This window comes from Liolophura sinensis, chromosome 4 (genome assembly GCF_032854445.1).
Source record: "Liolophura sinensis isolate JHLJ2023 chromosome 4, CUHK_Ljap_v2, whole genome shotgun sequence".
Lineage (NCBI taxonomy): Eukaryota > Metazoa > Mollusca > Polyplacophora > Chitonida > Chitonidae > Liolophura > Liolophura sinensis.
The window spans coordinates 5,382,371-5,405,436 of NC_088298.1; the positions used below are offsets into that span (position 1 = coordinate 5,382,371).

A 23,066-nucleotide genomic window follows, 5' to 3' on the forward strand; every position below is an offset into this window, starting at 1 on the left:
TTGTACTTTTGTATTTACAACTCCTAATCAAATAGAGGGGTACAGGATAACATTTATCGGCCAACACAATCAACAAGGTATTCATGGCGTCTGCGAGAGAGTGAATTACAGACTGAAAAACTAAATCACTGATACTGTACGTTTTTTGCAGTTGGCCCTGAACATTTGGCCAGAAAGAGATTTTTTTCCAGTATCATATCATCCTACTGCCCAAATAAAAAAATCAAAATACATGCTCCATTCTAGGATTAAATGAAACTCTTAGAATCGTTGAATTCTGCAATTTTGTTGTGGACGAAGTTTTACGACAAATTACAAGTACATCTGAATGTACTTACAATTATGAGCACTGAAGCGAGACAAACTGAAGGTTCTGGATTATGGAGAATCTGTCATCACTGTTAACCAATCCGCTTCAACCATTGAGAAATAAATACATGCAGATAGGCAGTAGTTGGATGTGAACTCCATCCATGTGTTTCCCGGATTTGTTAAACGACTTGAAGACTTTCAATAGCACTTGTAAGAAATGTAATTTTTTGGGAAAAAGAAATGAAAGATTCAAGGAGATGACACAGTGTCAGAACAAAGAAAACAAAAAAATAGTTAAAACATATAATTATCAACGTACACTGTCTGATCATCCAAAAAACAAATGTCATCTGCCACACCGATAGCTCGCCTGATGGAGCAGTTTGTAAAACTGCATAATGTTCAAGTCATGTGATACGTTCAAATACTGACATCTAAACGAAGATAAAGTGCACTGATCGACATTGTCATACACAGATATTATTCTCTAAACAAACAGTACTTAGATCTTGCCATCAAATCAACAAGGAAGGCCAAACTTATTATGGTGTCCCAACCATGGCTGTTTATCTTATGGTTAAGGATTGCAGAGCAATGACTTCATATGTTATGGAGTTGTAAACCATTGTGGTGGTAAAAGACACTGTGGGTAGTTTGTGCACAAATTTATCGCAGAGGTCTTCTTAAGCAAAAACTGCACACCGCATTTGGCAATCCACGTACAATGGGTGGCAACTGCAACCCTGTGAATGGCTGAGGACAGCTATAAGGCTCTCAGCTATGAGGTAAAAAACTTCCTCGTCTTTGATATGCAAATCACTACTGACTGTTGGCTATCTGTGTACTATGGGTGCAACTCCATGACTGGCCAAAAGCATTAACCAAACTGGACACCGACACCGCCACCGCCCACCGCCAGCATCTGATCCCCCTCTCACATCTCTCCTTACTTCGTACAGGCAAGCTACAAAATGGGTTTCGTATTCTGTTGGGGCGTGGGATGGGGATGGGTGGGGGCGGTGGTGGTGACATGAGTAACCCTTGAGGTATAGAGCCCATTTGATCGTTAAATACAATTTTTCCTGTTTCGTTCACCAGAAAAAATAAGCCCAGTAGGGTGCTTTATTGTTTATATTGATTTCAGTACACAAGGCAAACCTAAATTTTCAAGGAGCACAATGTGAAAGAGACTAGTTAAATTAAAGATTTTCAAAATCTGAATTAAAACAATGAATTGCGGAGTAAAACTATTTTTGTGGCCTTTTTTCACCAAAGTAAGTAACCAATTTTCTTGAAATTACTCTGTATCTACAGTATCAACACAAATCTGACTTCACCAAGTCAGACTGGGTTTATATTTATCCTTTTTTTTAATTAAATTTCCTTCTTAAAGCCTTGTGGAAGAACAAATTCACTGTAATTTGATCACAATCTCTAGATAAATTGAAAAAAACAAAACCAAGACAAAAAAAAAAAAGATTGTGTAGGCAGAAGATATAATATAGATATATAAGAGTTTATTTTTACTTCTGTTTTTCAAAGAAGTAAATACCGTCAAATGTCTGGATCAGGGTTCATACGAAGACTTCATATTTAAGGCATGGCAATACTCTCTTGGGGAATGTTTGTTTTCCTACATCCTTAATTTCTCCCTGTATATATGTGACAGATTAAAACTAAACTTAACCTGGAAATTTGAAATCTTTGAAGTTTATGTACCCTGTTAGATTAAAGTAAAGATAATAGTATTTTAATCATATCAACAGTACAGTCCAGGTTGCCAGCAGACCTTCTCTTGTAAGACCAGAGCAGAAGCCTGCATGACCTGGACTTCCTGGAACCGCATCTTAGATAATAGTCAGAGATATACATGTGCAGACATCTGCTTTATCCACACTTGAAACGTCAATGCATCCAAGACTTGAAGAATTAGTGGCATGTGACGCCTCTGCATGACTCCTGTGATAATACCTCACAGTTCAAAATGAAAATTAAAAAAAAAAGCTATCACTGATCACACACATACTAAAATGAATACAGAGTCGTCATTGATTGGCTGGTGAGAAAGACTGGCAAGACCAGGGTATTCATTAATGCCGGTATTAAGGTAGATTTCATATTTTAAATTTTAGCCCAACTCAGCAGCCAATTCAGTTCTCCAAAGACAAAGTATAACAAAGGATTTAGTTCATATTTAATACACTGTTACACAATTTTGCTAAGTACAAAATTGATATTGAAAACTTGGCGTAAAGATAAATCTGGTATTAAGTCTCGGCCCAGTTTTGAACAACTGGGCTCAGGCTATTAAAGCCTAGGCTAAGGTGAATTTTAGGTATGGTAGTTTCAGTCACGTGTGACCAAGGCTGCAGATTCATTTAAGCATGACCAAGGCTGCAGATTCATTCAAGCATGACCAAGGCTGCAGATTCATTCAAGCGTGACCAAGGCTGTGGACTTAACTGCAAGAAACCCACTCTCCACTGTCAGCCAATCAGCATCAATTCTGTATCCTCTTAATCAAAACAAAGACAAAATATCAGGCATAAGTCAAGATGCCAGAATAACCAAGAGTTAACATAAAACAGAATGTTATTTGAATTCTTCTTTCTGATGATATCCTTGAATTTTTGCACATCACTTTGCATAACGTTGCACTGGACAGAACATTTAAAACTTGTAACAAATTGACAATGTTTCATGACAATGTTTCGAAAAGGTTCATCACTGACGAGTTCTCCATCGAAAAAGATGTCATCATCCACTCCCACGATCCTCGGATGGCACAGTTTGGGGGGGTAAAGTGGAAGCATTATAGGGTCTATCACTGGTACAGGGGTTGGGGGGCAGGGGGGCATGGGGGCAAGGGAGAAAGAAGTGATACACATCCAAGGGAAGCAACTCATCACTGCTCTAAATCCAGAGTGTCCAGATCTTCTTCCAACTGGTCTAAATCCTCGCCGTCAAATAAATCCTCGTCAATGGGCATGTCGGCCACAAAGTCTCCGTTGAGCGTGGCAGACATGGCAGCAGCTATGGCAGCGTCAGTTTCTATATGCGGATCTGCAGGAGGTAGTGCAGCTGCCTGGTCTAATTTCCCGTGCTCATCTGAAGAAAACAAAGAGAACCAAGTCTATGTATTTACTGGACTGGTGTTTCGCAGCGCACTCTAGAATGTCTCACTCATACGATAACAATCAGCAATATACTGGGAGGAAAACAGGCACGGGGAAACCCACGACCATCCAAAGATTGCTAGTAGATCTTTTCCGTTCCCAGTTACCAAAGGGAGCAAAAAGAAAGTTATTTTTAATATATATTTAATTATTTTGGAAAAGTGAACGGAGAGCTGCAGCTTCGTCTACTTAGTTTTCACTTATTTATTTATTTAATTTGTGTTTAATGCCATATCCATGTATGATAATAATAGCAATACCCCAATTCCTCGAGCTTCTCTCTTCTGAAAAAGCGACTTGGAGTGACAAACTTTCTTACATGTGACAAACAAAGTTTCACCTGTCAAGCAAGCTCAATGTGTATTGGCCGGTCACATTCAATGGGGTACCGGCCAATTTTCCTCTAAGGTGGCACTAGTATGATATGGGGCATATCACAAGTCTTTTTGTTGTGCGACGCAAAACATATTGCTTGCTGTGGTTTCATCTGTGACATATTTGGTCTACCCACTGTGACATCGTTCTGTTCACAATAAAGTGGAACGTCCAGTGTCACTGAACTGACGCAATACATCCCACTTCAATCTTCTGCCCGTCTCCCACTGGGGGAGAACACATGATCTGCACTGGGCTCCATGTAAGACCACATGAAAGCCTTATGAGCACCACTGACAAGGGAATCTTGGTCCCTGTCACAGTCACCTCAAGTCTCGAACTGACTGAGAGATAAGCTTCTAAGCAACTCCAAGACTTGAGGCTCTGTTTTTGGAGATTAAGACTTAGCTAAAGCTCAGGCCAAGTCTTGTGACTCTCTATTTTTGGGGTATAAGACAAACCTTAACTACAATTCATCCAAGACTTGTGCCTCTCTGTATTTGGAGATTAAGACAAACCTTAGCTACAACTCAGGCCAAGATTTGTGCCTCTCTGTTTTTGGGATATGAGACAAACCTTAGCTACAACTCAGGCCAAGATTTGTGCCTCTCTGTTTTTGGGGGTATGAGACAAACCTTAGCTACAACTCAGGCCAAGACTTGTGGCTCTCTGTTTTTGGGGGTATGAGACAAACCTTAGCTACAACTCAGGCCAAGATTTGTGGCTCTCTGTTTTTGGGGGTATGAGACAAACCTTAGCTACAACTCAGGCCAAGATTTGTGCCTCTCTGTTTTTGGGGTATGAGACAAACCTTAGCTACAACTCAGGCCAAGACTTGTGGCTCTCTGTTTTTGGGGTATGAGACAAACCTTAGCTACAACTCAGGCCAAGATTTGTGCCTCTCTGTTTTTGGGGGTATGAGACAAACCTTAGCTACAACTCAGGCCAAGACTTGTGGCTCTCTGTTTTTGGGGTATGAGACAAACCTTAGCTACAACTCAGGCCAAGACTTGTGCCTCTCTGTTTTTGGGGGTATGAGACAAACCTTAGCTACAACTCAGGCCAAGATTTGTGCCTCTCTGTTTTTGGGGGTATGAGACAAACCTTAGCTACAACTCAGGCCAAGACTTGTGGCTCTCTGTTTTTGGGGTATGAGACAAACCTTAGCTACAACTCAGGCCAAAACCTGTGGCTCTCTGTTTAGACAAACCTTAGCTACAACTCAGGCCAAGACTTGTGACTCTGTTTTTGGAGATTAAGACAAACCTTAGCTACAACTCAGGCCAAGACTTGTGCCTCTCTGTTTTTGGGGTATGAGACAAACCTTAACTACAACTCAGGCCAAGATTTGTGACTCTCTGTTTCTGGGGTCTAAGACAAACCTTAACTACAACTCGTCCAAGACTTGAGGTTTCTGATGTACTGCCAAAGACAAACCCTATAATAATAACAATAATAATAATATGTTTACTTCAGACAATGTCAGTCCATAGTTATAAAAATGACAAAGGAAAAAAATAAATGGGAAAGGCATTCAAGAGAATTACAGAAACATGGTTTGGTACACACACGACATAAAGTTACATGCTCACAATCTTAACGACACTCACCATCATTCTGCTTACTGGAAGCTGAGGATTGACTAGTGGCTGTCGTCCTGTCTTCTGACTTTGAGACGGTCCCCGTGCCGTCCACTTCCTGGGCCTGAGCGGCAAGAGCATCCAAGTTGATATCATGAACCTCCACTTCCTCTTCCTTCATACATAACCAACAGCAAAATTAACAGCTTTGTACATACTTATGTCAACTTTTAACTTGAGCACATTTTCAATAGTCTAATTTGGGCTAAAATATTTTCAGATATTTTGTGCCAAATTATACCGAATTTTGGTCTTAAAAGTACATAGAAATCTTTGTAGAGTGCACATGATTGTATAGAACTTTTTTCCCAACATTTTAGATAAATTTATCAAGTAATATATACTGCCCATAATTTGGCTTTTTTCCATATTATGTTGTAATTTTAGTACCTGTAATGCATATCAAAAATTTTCTTATCTGACCAGGTGATATTTCCAAAATTTATCAGTGTAAGCAGAATACACTTGAAAAAAAAGAAATTAAAGAATCGCTTATGGCAGACATGGCTTCCTGAATTTTCACAGAGCTCAGCAGTCTGTTGTTCAAAATGGGGCTTGAAAATATTAGGAGAGAAATGCCTTAGTGACAGTGTTTGCTGACTGAATAGGGCTCACCAGCCCTCCACTAAGGGAAGCAACTCTTGTAACTGATGGAACAACACCACCAGCTAGTATTTATTCATGATCAGTGGAATTGTTACTAAAATATAAACTGGCAGTGTTGTTCAAGCAGGATGTTGTTGTTCCATCAGTACAAGATTTGCTTCCCTTTGCGGAACCTCAATAATCTGGTTCCCTGCAGGTTTCGGTCATCTCCATGCAAATGTGGTTTTATCCGGGGCTAAAATTGACGTTTCACACATTCGTCAAGTGACCTCCAAGTGACATTTTGATATCGCCATGGTAACCAAACTGACCTCCTCTTCCCCAGCCTCAAACTGGAGAGCCTCGCCGTCAGCTCCTTCATCATCCTGGGCGACCAAGTCGGGGTTGAACTCGAACATCTCACGGCCACTAATCTGTGGACGATCAACAAAAACAATTTAAAAAAAAATAATAAACAATAAAAAAATAAATTAACAGATTCATGATGCGATGACTGATAGATTAACGTGAGATTTGCCACATTCCTGTTCAGTTAAAAGTGCTGAGAAGCCTACATGGGGATTTGAGCCCTGGGTGTGTTACCCACGTGCTCAGAAGCCTACATGGGAATTTGAGCCCTGGGTGTGTTACCCACGTGCTCAGAAGCCTACATGGGAATTTGAGCCCTGGGTGTGTTACCCACGTGCTCAGAGGCCTACATTGGGATTTAAGCCCTGGGTGTGTTACCCACGTGCTGAGAAGCCTACATGGGGATTTGAGCACTGGGTGTGTTACCCACATGCTCAGAAGCCTACATGGGGATTTGAGCCCTGGGTGTGTTACCCACGTGCTGAGAAGCCTACATGGGGATTTGAGCCCTGGGTGTGTTACCCACGTGCTGAGAAGCCTACATGGGAATTTGAGCCCTGGGTGTGTTACCCACGTGCTGAGAAGACCACATGGGGATTTGAGCCCTGGGTGTGTTACCCACATGCTGAGAAGACCACATGGGAATTTGAGCCCTGGGTGTGTTACCCACGTGCCGACAAGCCCACATGGGGATTTGAGCCCTGGGTGTGTTACCCACGTGCCGACACGCCCACATGGGGATTTGAGCCCTGGGTGTGTTACCCATGTGCCGACAAGCCCACATGGGGATTTGAGCCCTGGGTGTGTTACCCACCTGCTGAGAAGCCTACATGGGGATATGAGTTCCAGGGTGTGTTACCCACCTGATGAGAAGCCTACATGGGGATTTGAACCCTGGGTGAAAGCGTAACCCATATTTGGCAAAAGGTTAAAATTTTACACGCAGGGTTTAAATCTCCAAGTAGAATAGAAAGCCATCCTTGCAGATATGTAAAGAAAAGCTAAGAAAAATGATGCAGGTCATGTTGTGCAGCAGACAGCGCTGGCATGGTGGCATGATGTCACAATGGGGTGAGTTGGAATGTAGCATCACAAAGACAAATAGCGTCAATCTGCTCAGTAATTCAGCTGAAATGGGGAAAAATAGTGTACTTTCATACATGTACACAGGTGACAATACAGCGCATGTGCCGCTCTTTACATTCACTTTACATCACTCCCATCACTAGCAAATTTTGTCCAAAAATCATGGACAATGCCACTTGAGTCACGATGATAAGACAGAAAATGATGTCAGAAAACACAAAATCTCTCTCTCAACCTTTGTTTGTACCAATATTTTACACACATACTTTCTCTTTACTTGAAGTATGCTAATTCTAAAAAAAAAACTGAAAAAATTTTATTGATGAATGCTGTTTAAATAGTTTCATGTCGGTACACCTGTGGTGAGACTAAGCCTAAACAAGTGTATGTGCGGCACACAGGCTCCAAAGGTCAAGTCTGTCTAGTGGTGGCAGTGAGGTAAGGTGAGTGTGGAGAATGGCGCTTGCGCTGTAAGGAGAACACATATGCTGCTTAACACTCCTGTATAAACTTCAGTCAGCCACATGCTCACAGGGGGCCTCCGTGGCTTAGGTGGTTAGGGCGCTACCGCAGCGTCACGACCCAGGAGCCTCCCACCAATGTGGTCATGAGTTCAGATCATGCTGGTTTCCTCTCCGGCTGTAAGTGGGAAGCTCTGCCAGCAGTCTGCAGATGGTCTGCTCGGTTTCCTCTCATCATAATGCTAGTCACTGTCATTTAAGTGAAATATTCTTGAGTATGGCGTAAAACACCAATCAAATAAATAAAATAAATCACGTTCACAGATTTTAGAATGGAAACACAGATGATCTTGTGTGTGAGGGTTTTTTGCCTCTCTAAAGATGACACAAGAACATTTGCATGAATGCTTCTTGGAAGTATAGTAGTGTAGTATAGAAAACAGTATTAACTATGTTATTAATTTATTTATTAGATTGTAGATGTGCATCACACTCTAAATTATTACATTTATACGATGGTGGTCAGTTTTATGGGTAGAGGAAACCGGACTGCCCAGAGAAAACCATCAACCTTTGGCAATTTAATGAATCAATTTAATGAACTCTCCCACATGTGACCTACAAATATGCACACACTATTGATCTCCAACAAATATTAGACAGTATAAACTGCCACATGAGGTTGGCTGACCACTTCTTGTCCCCAAGGCTCCACACCAAGCAGTGAGAGTTCAGTCATCTACAAAACTGCCTGTCCACGACCAGGTTTGACTCCACACCTTATGTGTCTTAGCAACTGAAATGTAAGCGCCTCTAGCCACTAGACCAAAGTCTGTTTCCCATGGAAGCTATTCTGAAAACTGCTTGTAATTCTAATTTATCAATTTATTTGACTGGGGTTTTACGCCTTACTCAAGAATATTCTTGTAGTTCCCCTTAAACCCCAAGTTTGCGTCGCCTGTACAGTCCTCACTGTTGCACCAATACTGCCATATTGTACCAGTCAACACTTTTCTCCTCTGTCCACCCTATCCAGTTACTGTATGTAGAAAGCACAAAAGTACATATGCACTTACACCAAGTGTTTTCCCAGCTTTAAATTCGGCCTTTTTCCGGTCTGTTTCAGACTTCAGATTTGCTAATTTCTCTTTTTTCTGTACAAAAAGAACAAAGGCATCTTAATATCTTTGGATATATGTATATATGTAATTATTCTTGGTAACTGGTCTCTTCATCTTTGATATTTTAATAGTTGCTACCCAACATATTTTCCAGGTTTTTAAATCATGGAAACAAAAGTAACTGTATTTCTAATTTAAAAATTCACCCTTTCTTTGCAATTTGGATTCAATTTAGAAAGTTCAGAACACCATCTAACAATACATGTTCTTCATACTACACCATACAAACAACAGTAAAAACAACTACTGTAAATGCCTTTTTATTCACATCGTACTAACATTCGCAGATTTCGCGGCTAACACATTTCCGCGAAAATAAGTGCCATCAAATGTGAAACTCATGTAAGCAATTTATTAATGTAACATGCATTACAGTTATAAATTCATTAACAAGCACTACAGTTCTAATACTTTTTCAAACACGCTTTCACAAATTCAACTTATTTGATCGTCAGTTAATCTTGCTTTCTTTTAAGGAGGCTTAGCTCCGTCTAAGTATCGCCTCTCTGCGACGTTATTGTTGTTGTTGATTTATTGCCGCGGTCAGAGACATACAAATCGATAATCTGTACTGGGCGTGTGTACATGATACGATATACACACAATGAGAGAGGTTGTTTTTTTATCGACTGTACTTGCCTTCCACTCAGATCACCTTTCCGACGCACCTGATACATCGCTCGAAGGCTTTCCCACGTCAAACTTCCTTTTCATAATAAGGATTTCTGAGAAATTTACTCAAATCTAACTCAGTTTACTCACAGTTTCACTCACAATGCTGATGCATGAGAATTAAAGTGGGATTTATTTATATCACATTTAATCCTTCGTCATCTCCCAGAGTAAGTGACATGAATATTTGCTCACAGAGCAGGTAAGGGCTTCGTCTTATAAAGATTAACAGTCTTCAAAAGATTAAAAGCTTAGGAGGATTAACTTCCTTTGTCTGATCAAGTCACTGTATTGTATAGAATTTTGATTCCTGTGAATGTGTCTTCTTACCAAATCTGCGAAAGTTTATACCCGCGAATAAGAAGGCATTTACAGTAACTGAATTTCAAATAAAACTGAATACGCTCTTGGCATTTCTTTCCTTTTTAACACAGGTAGAAATTATTACAAACACAAGCTCTCTTACAACCATTCCTTTCTTTGATTACATGTACCTTGCTTTTCTTAGCTTATAACCCTTCAGATATTTGGTATGATTACCTTCCCATCCTTAGCTTACAACCCTTCAGATATTTGGTACGATTACCTTCCTGTCCTTAGCTTACAAGCCTTCAGATATTTGGTATGATTACCTTCCCGTCCTTAGCTTACAAGCCTTCACATATCTGGTACGATTACCTACCCATCCTTAGCTTACAAGCCTTCAGATATCTGGTATGATTACCTACCCATCCTTAGCTTACAACTCTTCACACATCTGGTATGATTACCTACCTGTTATTAGCTTACAAGCCTTCAGATATCTGGTATGAATACCTTCCAATCCTTAGCTTACAACTCCTCAGATATTTGATACGATTACCTTCCTGTCCTTAGCTTACAACCCTTCAGATATCTGGTACGATTACCTTCCTGTCCTTAGCTTACAACCCTTCAGATAGTTGGTACGATTACCTTTCTGTCCTTACCTTACAACCCTTCAGATACTTGGTATGATTACCTTTCTGTCCTTAGCTTACAACCTTTCAGATATCTGGTACGATTACCTTCCTGTCCTTAGCTTACAAGCCTTCAGATATCTGGTATGATTACCTTCCTGTCCTTAGCTTACAAGCCTTCAGATATCTGGTGCGATTACCTTCCCGTCCTTAGCTTACAAGCCTTCACATATCTGGTACGATTACCTTCCTGTCCTTAGCTTACAAGCCTTCAGATATCTGGTGCGATTACCTTCCTGTCCTTAGCTTACAAGCCTTCAGACATCTGGTGCGATTACATTCCTGTCCTTAGCTTACAACCCTTCAGATATCTGGTATGATTACCCTCTCATCCTTAGCTTACAACTCTTCAGACATCTGGTATGATTACCTACCTGTTATTTGCTTACAACCCTTCAGATATCTGGTACAATTATCTTCCTGTTCTTAGCTTACAAACCTTCAGATATTTTGCAAAATTACCTTCCTTTCCTTCCATTTCAGAAAAGTTTCCAGGGTGACCCGCGTTGTGTTAGGTCCTAAAGCCGCTCTCTGAAAAAAAAAAAGAAGAAAAAAAAAAAAAAAAACAGGACAAAGGTCACAAACATTTCAATTACAGTTTTTCATGACCTCAAGATTATTACAGATGAACTGAGTTGTGAACATTTCAGAGCCAAATACAGCTTTTCAATTTGGGCACCCTTTCAGCAGGCCTTCCTTGGCATGCTTGGGCTACAATATTTTCAGACATTCAGAAACTGTCACTTAATGTGTTTAAATTCATAACACAGTCAACTTTTTTGTATATATTTGTACAGCCAGTACCCAGGGATATAAGTTTATGTTTTCAAACATACTAAAGCTAAATGTATCAAGCATTATTCTCCATAATTTGGGCTTTTCATGACAACACAGCATTTGACATCTAATCATTTTTGTTTTCAAACGAATTTTGTTTGTTTTCGACGAATTTTGGAGGAAAATTATTATCTGGTAATAAATACACATCCCACACCTCCTTCTCAATAAGCTCCTCTATTGAGATCTCATCTTCTTTATTCTCCTTCTTCTGGTCTTTCTTCAGTACAAATCCTGTGAAATGGAGATGAGAGGCTGTAAATGTAGGCCAAAAGTTGAGAATTGTTTTTGTTTATGTGATTGTTTTTTTACAACGCAATCAAGAATCAAGTTCCAGCTCATGCTGGCTTCCCGTTCGGCCGTACGTGGGAAGGTCTGCCAGTAACCTGCAGATGGTCGTGGGTTTCCTCCCACAATAATGCTGGCCGCCATCGTATAAGTCAAATATTCTTGAGTATGGCGTAAAACACCAATCAAATAAATAAGTAAGAATCAAGAAGAGAGACACTGGGCAGAGGCTGGGAAAACCCACAGCCATCCAAAGATTGCTGATTATAAAAACATAACTCAGCGGTTGTAGATGTAGGTTATGTTGTATAGGGCGTAGATATAACATTGGTCAAAAATTATAAATATACGACATTGTTGTATATACAGGACAAATGTAGCAAATATAGGACAACTGTTGTAAATATAGGACACATGTTGTCATATAATGGTGTTATATGCACCAAGAAACAAACTTTGTGTTTGAAACAAACTGCAGTCATGACGACACACATGTACACATGCCGTGAGTTAGTAAAAAGAGTTCAGTTACTTTTATGGACCGATCTTTGTTGTGATTCATTATCAACAACAAGACAGATGTTGTAAATATAGGGCCAATACTGTATATACAGGAAAAAAGTTGTAAACATGAGACAGCTGTCACAAATACAGGACAGTTGTTGTAAATATGGGACCAATGTTGTAAATACCGGAAAAAAGTTGTAAACATAAGACAGATGTCGTAAATAAAGGACAGACGTTGTAAATATAGGACCAATGCTGTAAATACGGGAAAAATGTTGTAAACATAAGACAGCTGTTGTAAATAAAGGACAGTTGTTATAAATATAGGACCAATGTTGTAAATATAGGACAGACGTTGTAAATATAGTACCAATGCTGTAAATACTGGAAAAATGTTGCAAACATAAGACACCTGTCGCAAATACAGGACAGTTGTTGTAAATATAGGACAAGTGTTATAAATATAGGACCAATGTTGTAAATATACGACAGTTGTTGTAAATGTAGGACCAATGCTGTAAATATAGGGCCAATGTTGTAAATATGAGACGAATGTTGTAAATATAAGAAAAATGTTGTAAATATAGGATGTATGTTGCAAAACATAGTTCAGGGAATGACAGAAGTTGTTACCATAAATCAGATTCACCTGAATTTAAAAATCTTACCTGGTGGCAATGAATGTTTATAAATACATTTCTCTCCATTTGGACATTCCCAGAACCATCCGTATTTACTATTTTCAACGGCGTCCAGGAAAAATTTGCATATCTGGAAAAAAAAACCTAACAGTTTTAAATTTTCAAGAATTAAATTTATAAATAAAACATTAGCAGGGTATGACAATAGGAACTGCTATTCTTTGATGAAGACACAAAAAAAGAAGTATGTCATGCCCAGACAAAAACATGTCTTTGCTGCAAATAATTGCCTCATGCTATCTGAACTGATAATTACATGAAGACAGGGCACATTTCAGCTCATCTGACATCAAAAGGTTACTTCTAATTTTAGGACAGATATTGGCTGACTTTCACTTTATTTATTTGTTTATTTCACTGGTGTTAAACGCCGCACACAAGAATATTTCACTTAGACGACGGGGGCAAACATTATGGTGGGACGAAATCGGGTAGAGCCTGGAGGAAACCCACGACTTCCTGCAGGTTGCTTGCAGATCTTCTCATGTACTCCCTGACTTTTGTGTACATATAGAATGGTTAATCTGACATGCGCTATTAGGTACGCAGTTTGATACTCATTGACAGTGGTATATTTGCCTTGTCCAATGTGACAGTTACAGACACCATATACTGTATTTCTGTATCCTTCCAGAGAAACCGTGTAACAAATTTATCCTTCAAAAGACTCATTATTTCACAGCTGAAGGCCAATATATCGGAAAATTGCTTCAGTGTTGTAACTGTTTTCAAATCCAAACCGAGTTAAACCTAGTCAACAGACACGTATGGTATTTGTACAGGTCAAATTGCCTCAGAATTGTCACTAGCTTCAAAGCAGAACAAAGAGAGATAACCAGGCCACAGACACGTGTGGTATTTGTACAGGTCAAATTGCCTCAGAATTGTCACTAGCTTCAAAGCAGAACAAAGAGAGATAACCACGCCACAGACACGTGTGGCATTAGTTTCAGAATCATACTCCTCACAGTGCATTACATTATTGCATTATTATAATGGAAATCTGACTTTGGGAATATACACATAGATGTGAATATGCTGTCTAATGGTAATCTGACTGGGAATATACACATAGATGTGAACATGGCTGTCTAATGGTAATCTGACTGGGAATATACACATAGATGTGAACATGGCTGTCTAATGGAAATCTGACTGGGAATATACACATAGATGTGAACATGGCTGTCTAATGGAAATCTGACTGGGAATATACACATATATGTGAACATGGCTGTCTAATGGAAATCTGACTATGGGAATATACACATAGATGTGAACATGGCTGTCTAATGGAAATCTGAATACTTCGTCTGAGGTGGGATAAAATAGCTTATTAGACTCACAATGGCTGTTTTGGGTTTTGCCTTATTTGTCTCTCCATGTTTCTGGTTGACAACATCTTCCAGCTTGTCAGTGTCCCAGTTATCCATTGTATCTTCTGTAAGGCAACAATAACAAAACAATCAAATTCAGTTAAATGACTGAATTATTTCACGAAAAACCTTCTCCAGATTAATGGATTAATTGCTCACGTATGAAGCCACAATCAAGAAGAAATCAATTCCACCATGGCTGTATTTATTTCTTTCTTTATTTATTTGATTGCTTTATTTATTTATTTATTTGATTGGTGTTTTATGCCGTACTCAAGAATATTTCACTTATACGACAGTGGCCAGCATTATGGTGCGTATAAACCGGGCACAGCGTAAGGGAAACCCACGACCATCCGCAACTTGCTGCAAGACCTTCCCACTTAAATGGAGGATATTAGACAATGAAGGTTGAACATCATTAATATTTTTATTGCGAGGGGTGGAAATGATAACCCACGAGACCCGAGGTTGAGTACACTTATACTGTGATTTCATCCCACTGAGATCTTATTGGAACGACACAAAACAAAATGTTTCTTTTTTTTTTGGCTTCATGGCACCTGGTTGTGAAAAATCCAAATTTAACAATAAAGTGACGTCTAAATGAGTGAAATATCAATTCTATCACTTAAGGAAATTCTGACAATTCACCTTCACATAAATAATTAATCAAATTCTTTGGCTCAATACCACACATGGCACCCTGTGAGTGCGGCTCTAATTCTGCTGACTCAGCACATTACCTGCATCACCAGCATCAGCGTACACACTACGCTTCTCTCCCTTGCGGCCGAGGTTCATGTCATGGGAAAACTTGCACTTATCTCCTTTTTTACACTGGCCTTGCTTGAAGAACGCACATAACACAGACTTAGGATCAACACCTACAAGAAAAGGAAGTTTCTTTTTTAAACAGTTACATCATATCCATATCCCTTCGTAGACCTGGTTGTTAAGCTTGGATTGGGTTCCTGCCACCATAATGCTGGCCGCTGTGGTACACATTTATTTATTTATTTCATTGGTGTTTTACGACATACTCAAGAATATTTCATTTATACGATGGAGGCCAGCATTACGGTGGGTGGAAACCGGACAGAGCCCCTGGGGAACCCATGACATCCACAAGCCGCCGGCAAATCCTCTCAAGTACAGTCAGAGAGGATGTCTTTTTTATGTCGCGCTGGCATCCTACAGCATGAAGTGACCAGGATACACAACCAAACTTTGCCAATTTTTATGATGAACTTTCCCATGTAAAGAACACGCACACCACATGAGTGGAAGGCATCATCGAAAGCTAGACTGCACAAACCAGGACACAAGCATCAGTGATCACTTAATAGAGATTTTGGTAATTTTGGTAATAATATTTCCAGCTATTTGCTACTTTTGATTTCTCTGGTTATTAATATGATCGCACAGAGTTGGTTTGATTTGTCTGATTGCTGTTTTACACCATATAATGCTGGCTGGCGTTGTGTAAGTTAGATGTACAGGTATACCTTTGCCGACAGTCTGCGCGACAGGCTTAAACAGCATGTTCAGCTGCTCCTGCTCCTTTTTCTTCTCCTCTTTCTTTTTGTTGGCGGGTTCCTCAGTCGCTGCCTGTCATTACAAGAAGAAACATGTCCGTGATTCCAAGACATGGAAAGTCTACGATTACAAGAAGAAATATGTCTGTGATTCCAAGACTTGGAAAGTCTACGATTACAAGAAGAAATATGTCTGTGATTACAAGACATGGAAAGTCTACGATTACAAGAAGAAATATGTCTGTGATTCCAAGACTTGGAAAGTCTACGATTACAAGAAGAAATATGTCTGTGATTACAAGACATGGAAAGTCTACGATTACAACAAGAAACATGTCTGTGATTACAAGACATGGAAAGTCTACGATTACAAGAAGAAACATGTCTGTGGTTCCAAGACATGGAAAGTCTACAATTACAAAAAGAATTCACAGCAAATATGTAGTCATAAAATAGACAGGGTCAGGTTTCACAAAGTAACGTCCCACATTTATTTGTCGTACACTTGTACGATATCTTGTACATCACTATTACTATAACATTGTCTTATACGTGCGACTATCAACGTGTACAACATCTTTGTGAAACTGGGCCCAGGTTATTAACAAAGACAAACCATGCCTCAAAAAAAAAAAAAATTGCTTTCATCATTACCTTTAAAACCAAAACCTTCACTTTTAAATAGAGTCTCTTTCATGTATCCTTTAAGTTCCTTTTAAATTGTTGCTGGACACCGTAAATTCTGGGTAAGTTACTGCACAACAAATTTCAGCTAAAATAACGGCAAGAAACATTTTGACTTAAGTCAAAGATCCCTTCATAACCCCAGGGCCAGGGTTTGCACACTTTTCATATAACATCCAAGGGCTTCAAAGGAGCTTTCCTAATATTATGAAAAAAATCAAGGATTTTTCAAGGCTAACATGTCACCTTTTACTTTTATACATGTTCTGTATAAACTACATATTCCTTTGCCATATTAAATGAACCAGAGGGCAGTTTATGGAAATAACTGACTCAAAAGGAATACTGGTTACTGTGATTCTGTAACCTTTTCGGATGTTTGCAAGGTGTTTATTTAAGCTTATTCAGAAGGCACTGTTCTGTGTAAAATTATACTTTTTGTAAAGCCATGAAATCAGCCAACCCAACTAGTGTAGTTTTGTCTTCAAAACAAATGAAAAAGGTGTATAAACTGTCACTATGAAAGTCGCTATTTCATATACAAAAAGGCTGGGGAATGAAGGTAACTAGCAACTGCTCACCCAGTTAAACTAACTTTTTGCAAGCTCAAGCATACATATATACTTCTGTTTTTTAAATGGATTGATTTCAAGTCAGGGTTATTACAATATCTGCCGTAAGTTCTAATTAGAAAATTCAGACTATTAATGTTCATCCTCTTACCTTTTTGGGATTATTCCCGAATTTGACCTGTTGGGTGACAGTCTTGATGAATTTCTGCTGCTTCCCACCTTTCTTGTTTTTGAGTCCAAAAGTCTTGTCCTGAAAACGACGGTAAAGAAATATACAAAACACTTAAACTGTGGCTCGTAGTAAATTTTCTGAATTCTTTACACTTTTTACTAAATGAGTGGGTTGTTGTAAAGACTAGGTTGCTGAACATGGTAGAGTAATGTTAATTTATTGAAGAATCTCCGGCCGCAAGCTGTAGCAAGCAAGCTCTAGCTGTAGCCTTTACAGTCTAGCCTTACCACCTCGCTAGGCTTTAACCTAGCTGTAGGTGAGATCAAAATGAAAGGCTGTCAGTGTTCCCACATGTACTCTCAGTAAAACCCACATGCTGTTTGGTCATTTGTTTACCTTGTTAGAAAGACCGCCGAAGGTAAACATCGAAACATTTTTCGGGTTTTCGATGCACCCTAGTTGTGGCGTGGTTCAACATGGCTGTTGTAGGATGCTTTTCGAAGCTTTGGCGGTTAATATGTCAAGAAAACTTTGATGTATCCCATGAACTGGTGTGGATAGAGAGTTAAGAAGTTAGTCTTCAAGATTAAAACCCACAATCTGCCAGGGAATGACATTTGAAGGCGAGTTGGAGGGCAACCAGTGCCCATAGAAATGGAGTGAGCAGATGTGCGGCGATTAGTTGAGAGGTGGCGACAGACTCAGTGTTACGATGAATGTCAGACTTTTAAAATAGCACGCTGAGTCCATCTAAATCGACTTATTAGACTTTAACGGCTAGCCCTAGAATTGGGCTATATCCGTCAAAAACGGTTGCGATTAATGAATCTCCTTCTCACAACCAACAATTGAGAAGAGAATCAGCGAACAACCTTGTCTTAACAACCAGACAACTCTCAATGAATCACGTCATTAATGATGAAGTGGTAGTTAGTCTACCGGCTGCATATGTGCCGTTGCAAGTTCCATTCAAAGCATTATGCAGTGTTCAGATTTCGCTATTTTTATGCCCACACAACGCGGGCTCTACATACCTCGATAACCTTTTCCTTCTTCTTCTCCACGGTCTTTTTGTTTGGACCGCCTTCCGCCTTCTTTTTAGGAGGCATTTTTACTGTGGAAGACAAAACCTGTCGCAAGTAAAAGCAAAAATTTCCAATTTCAGTGTTGAAGTTGCACCACCAACACGTTTTCGGAATTCCTTTTCCGTATCCGCTTCCGTTTATGTAGACTCGTACCTTGCCGCGAAGAAAAGCCGCGATTTGTTTTTGTTTTTTATTCCTTGTTTATTTTCCTCAGTTTACATCTTCGAGTTTAAAATGTATATGATACTGGTTATTTTAAGAGTCTAAATAAAACATTTTTCTTTTTACATCAGCTTGTTTAATTGTCTCTTTATTCAGCTTATTTCTTTTTTCTATGAATTTCACCGGTCGGCCAGCACCACAACCTTAGCCTCTCAGCCTGATATACATGTAGGCCCCAAGCTTAAGTAAGTCAAAATTTCAAATCGCGTTAAAATTGTTATTTCTTTCTTAACAAGGTCAGAATATTGCTTCACAACGTAATTTTAGAGTAATCTATTGTAGCCGGAACAAATTCACCAAAACATCAAAGCAAAAAAGCCAGGAAGCTCTGAAGGAGCTATATAGCCTTAGAGGCGATTTGCCGTATCTTATATATGCCAATCGAGGTGTTATTGACCATTTAAACCTGTGACGCTTTTGCCTGGAGAAGCACGGGTCAACGAAGAACATTGTAACAATTTGTCTGGAATTCAACATTAAATTTATGTATGTGGGAGAGAGGTTGGTGTAGATTGACTAATACAAGCATTTAACTCGTGTGGAGGAGGATCGGTGGAAAGAAACATCTGTGTTTTTACCGGGCATTGGTGGTAAACTTGCCGGCCTATTCGAGCAGGCTTGCTTTCGATTAAAATCAATGTCATTCGCATGTATACATACACTTTTTGATCAGGTCTTTCTATGGCTCAGAAAACAGGCGTGCGTCTGATTTAGAGGAATTGTCAGTAACGCGCCAAATTCGGTAGTTACCCCCTCCCCCCTCCTTCCCCCGTTCACTACGCCCCTGTGTATACAGTAAAGTAGGCATGCACTGTTATTAGCTTACCCGGTACTACATAGGCCTAAGCGCGCCTTCTATGGTTCTGGTATGAATTTCGAATTTCTCGAGGAATAAAATAACAGTTATTGTGAAGGGGATTAAAGGGGAAGAAGTAAATAAATACGAAACATCTCGAAAATGACAGTGTGTTGATGTAAATTCCCAGGTTATTTAGGCCATTTTTGAAGTCACCCACTGAGCTGTACAGGGCAGCCAGTTGGAGGTCGGCTATGGCAGTAAATCCATTTTGTTTGGTTTATATAAAGTCATTATTACGCTTGTCAGAAGCCCTCCCGGTAATATACTGTTTAAACAGGTAGACCGGCGTGACTTTTTTTTATTTTATTTTAAAGCTCATAATATTCCACCTGTCTTACTCTGACCAATCAGTCAATGACTGACAATCCTGATAGACACATCTACTTTTAGGCCAAATATATCACGTAGTTCATAATGTTGTGTGGGCAGAGCCACCCCGTCATGGGGAGACTTTGCCCGTCGTATAGTTTTAAGGCTAACAATGACCACAAGAAGAAACTAGGTTGGTTTTGTCTTTTTATTAAGGTTTTTTAAAATGCAAAATGAAAAGTGTTTTAAATGAAATACGAACATCCGGCCCTTCTCTTGAAGAAATTTGGATAACTAATGCTCACAAAATAAAACTTAACTTTGTGCTGCATGAAACTATCAGTGGTCACTTTAAAATGTCATCTGAACAATTAGCTTGCTGATGCATGTCCGTAAAATCTACAGCCCATATGCAGATATGTCCATACTAAATGAAAATCTTTCCAGCGGCATTTAACATCTGCCAAATCAATTTTATCCGGAAAAGTGAGCTTCCCTCCTTTGCTGGGACACAGGAAAGAGATTTCTGCTTCACTGGAGCCTTGCATTCGAACCACTTTCCCGATGAAGTGTTTGACCGCCTTTTTTGTTGCAAATGCGACTACAGTGCACTCACCAGGCGACAGCTCACCAGGTTTTGATTTTATCAGCAACGCTGGGTCATTACTATTATCAGCTTGGTTATCATTTTCATCTCGGTCATCATTTTCATCACCAGCCTCATTTTCATCAATAGCCTCGTTGTCATCATGACCATTATCAATCTCATTTCCTTCATGGCCACCGTTAATGTTTTCCTGCATGCCCTCTAATGAGATGACTTGCCATCTGGGACATCAAGGTTCCTCCACTTTGGAGCTGCGTCTTTGCCATGACCATGCCTACAAGCCTTAAAATAGTCAAGAACATTAATAACAGACGGCATTAGTTCGTCATCTTCTTCTTGGGCTCGTCCGTTTGGAAGTCTTTTCTTGACTTGTTGAGGATCAAATTGAAACCCTACCGTTATGTTCTGTGATACCTTCATTCCACACATTTCAAGGAGCTTTTTAAGGTTACTTAGAAATACAGCTTTCTGCATACCGGTGCTTGAAATATTTTTCAACTTATATTCTCCTTAGATCAACCGCCATGCCCTTAGCGGTTGCCATCGGCGTGTTGAATTCTTAGGCAGAAACACGAAGCGTATTTCATTCTTCTCACAGACCTGGATGACTTTTTCACTATGTAAGACCGTTACCACAGATTACCACCCTGGGACCCTGATGTCTTTTGCCTCACGGTATAATACTTGTCTCAAACCAGTCTTGAAAACTCCAAATCTCCAAAATATGGCATGTGGAGATATCACAAACGAAAGTACCGCGTTCCAAAATATGTCCGGACATCATGTATTGCGTTGCTTAATTTCACAGAGCTATTATTCGTGAGAATTGCAAATAGGCTTAGGTCTATAAACCATACGAAGAAAGGAATATCGGAAATGTTTTAAAATTGAAAAGTACATTATACTAGTAAATGATATGACGTATTTGTAAAGTTATTTCCTTCCCAAAATTTTCATTCTTTCATATCTTCAGTTAAGTTCACCGTTGTGATTAAAGTCGTAGAAGACCTATAAACGCGTCGGTGGTCTAACTATATAGCTGACCTGCACATCACCACAGCATTTATCACGAGTTCATTTAATTTAATGATTTATTTCATTAACTTACCGGATAACTCTCATAGTCTTTCAAGGTTAGCTTACACGAGTCAACCTTCAAAGTTCCAATTCCAGATTGGATTGCTCTGAGTTATAGTCCAGCACATGCTGGAGTTCTGTACGGTAGAACATTGGGCAGATCTGTTAGCAACCTCCGAATGGTCGTGGAATTCCCCCGGGCCCACCCGATTTGTTCCCACCATAATGCTGGCCGCCCTCTTCTAAGTGAAATATTCTTGAGTACGGCGTAAAACACCACTCACATAAATAAAATAAATCTATCCGAAACTATGTTATCTTGGTTCAACTCATTGAATCATTTTCACATGTTGATTTATTGCCAGTCTCGGACAATGAATTTTCGTCCTTTCACTGCCTCCATTGTCCTCCCGGGCCTTGGTGTAGAAAAGTGGCCGACAGAGATCTTATAGGCATTTTTTTATATAAATGATAAGTTTTGTGGGGATCAGTTGCCTTCCTACAAGATGGCTTGTGAACTCCGGTCAGTTGCCTTTTGAATGAAAAAAAGACAGGCGATTTTCTCTGAGTATACCGACTATAGCCACCGTTGTGTCAATGATATATTAATGAGTACATATACGGCGTTTCATGCCAACCTTTCAAACAATTACTCAGATAATCAATGGATAAATCGCGGGATATTACTGCTTTCTGCTTGAGAGTTAAAATGAAGAGACAACAAGTGTTCTAACCTTGGTTATTTTAGAAGTGGAATGAACCGAGACTTGTACAGTGACAGCCATTTTTTGTCACAAGTTTTAGACAACTCTATGAATCATGCTTTAATCTCGAATTCGTACGAAACCATGGGATATGCCATGGTAAAACAACCGATGTCGCGTCACTCCTACTCCACGCACTTATGCCTAATAGGCGAAACAGTGTCCTTGTGACGTCAGTCGAAGCAGCTGCCATCTTGAGTTAGAGAAATTTCTCCTGCCTGCTTGGTTAAAATTGATAACATGGTAGAGCGTTGCACGATCACAAATATTAAAACAGTGTGTTTTTTTCACACCTAATATGGGATATTTCATTGATGCAAAATATACTATATACAACATTTGGTTAGGGTTGTCTTTTCTTAACCAGGTACCTGCAGTGACAAACCTCTTGAGTTAAAGCCGCAATCGATACAACCAGAACTGGATTTGAACCTGCGACCTATTTTCCCAGAGCTGAACAAGGATCGCTCAGTCATTCGCGGGTTAAAGTCTTAAACTTTTTGTATTTTTAAAAACGTGGGACATATACTAGCAAGGATAGCATAAAATAAAAAATTGCTTAGTTCTCTGACTTTCAAAAACAGAATTTATTACAACAAAGGACTTAGAAACA

At 39.5% G+C, this 23,066-nt stretch overlaps 1 protein-coding gene across 1 annotated transcript; it reads right to left on the minus strand.

Moving 5' to 3' along the window:
* Nucleotides 1–1,799: 1,799 nt before the first annotated feature.
* Nucleotides 1,800–18,737, minus strand: LOC135464682 (zinc finger CCCH domain-containing protein 15-like). Its single transcript, XM_064742173.1, has 12 exons — nt 18,565–18,737; nt 17,510–17,608; nt 16,073–16,175; nt 15,311–15,451; nt 14,535–14,629; nt 13,156–13,258; nt 11,850–11,926; nt 11,318–11,386; nt 9,081–9,158; nt 6,421–6,522; nt 5,474–5,618; nt 1,800–3,420 (listed from the first exon to the last, which is right to left on the minus strand). Exons 1-12 carry the CDS (start codon nt 18,637–18,639, stop codon nt 3,218–3,220), a joined length of 1,290 nt encoding a protein of 429 aa, XP_064598243.1. The 5' UTR covers nt 18,640–18,737; the 3' UTR covers nt 1,800–3,217.
* Nucleotides 18,738–23,066: the final 4,329 nt, after the last annotated feature.

Coding starts and splice junctions, on each gene's coding strand:
- LOC135464682 (XM_064742173.1), bottom strand. CDS start 18,639: ATGCCTCCTAAAAAGAAGGCGGAAGGCGGTCCAAACAAAAAGACCGTG. Junction 15,452..16,072: donor CGCGCAGACTGTCGGCAAAG/GTATACCTGTAC, acceptor CTTTTCTTGTAG/GTGTTGATCCTAAGTCTGTG. Junction 9,159..11,317: donor TGAAATGGAAGGAAAGGAAG/GTAATTTTGCAA, acceptor CTTTTTGTACAG/AAAAAAGAGAAATTAGCAAA.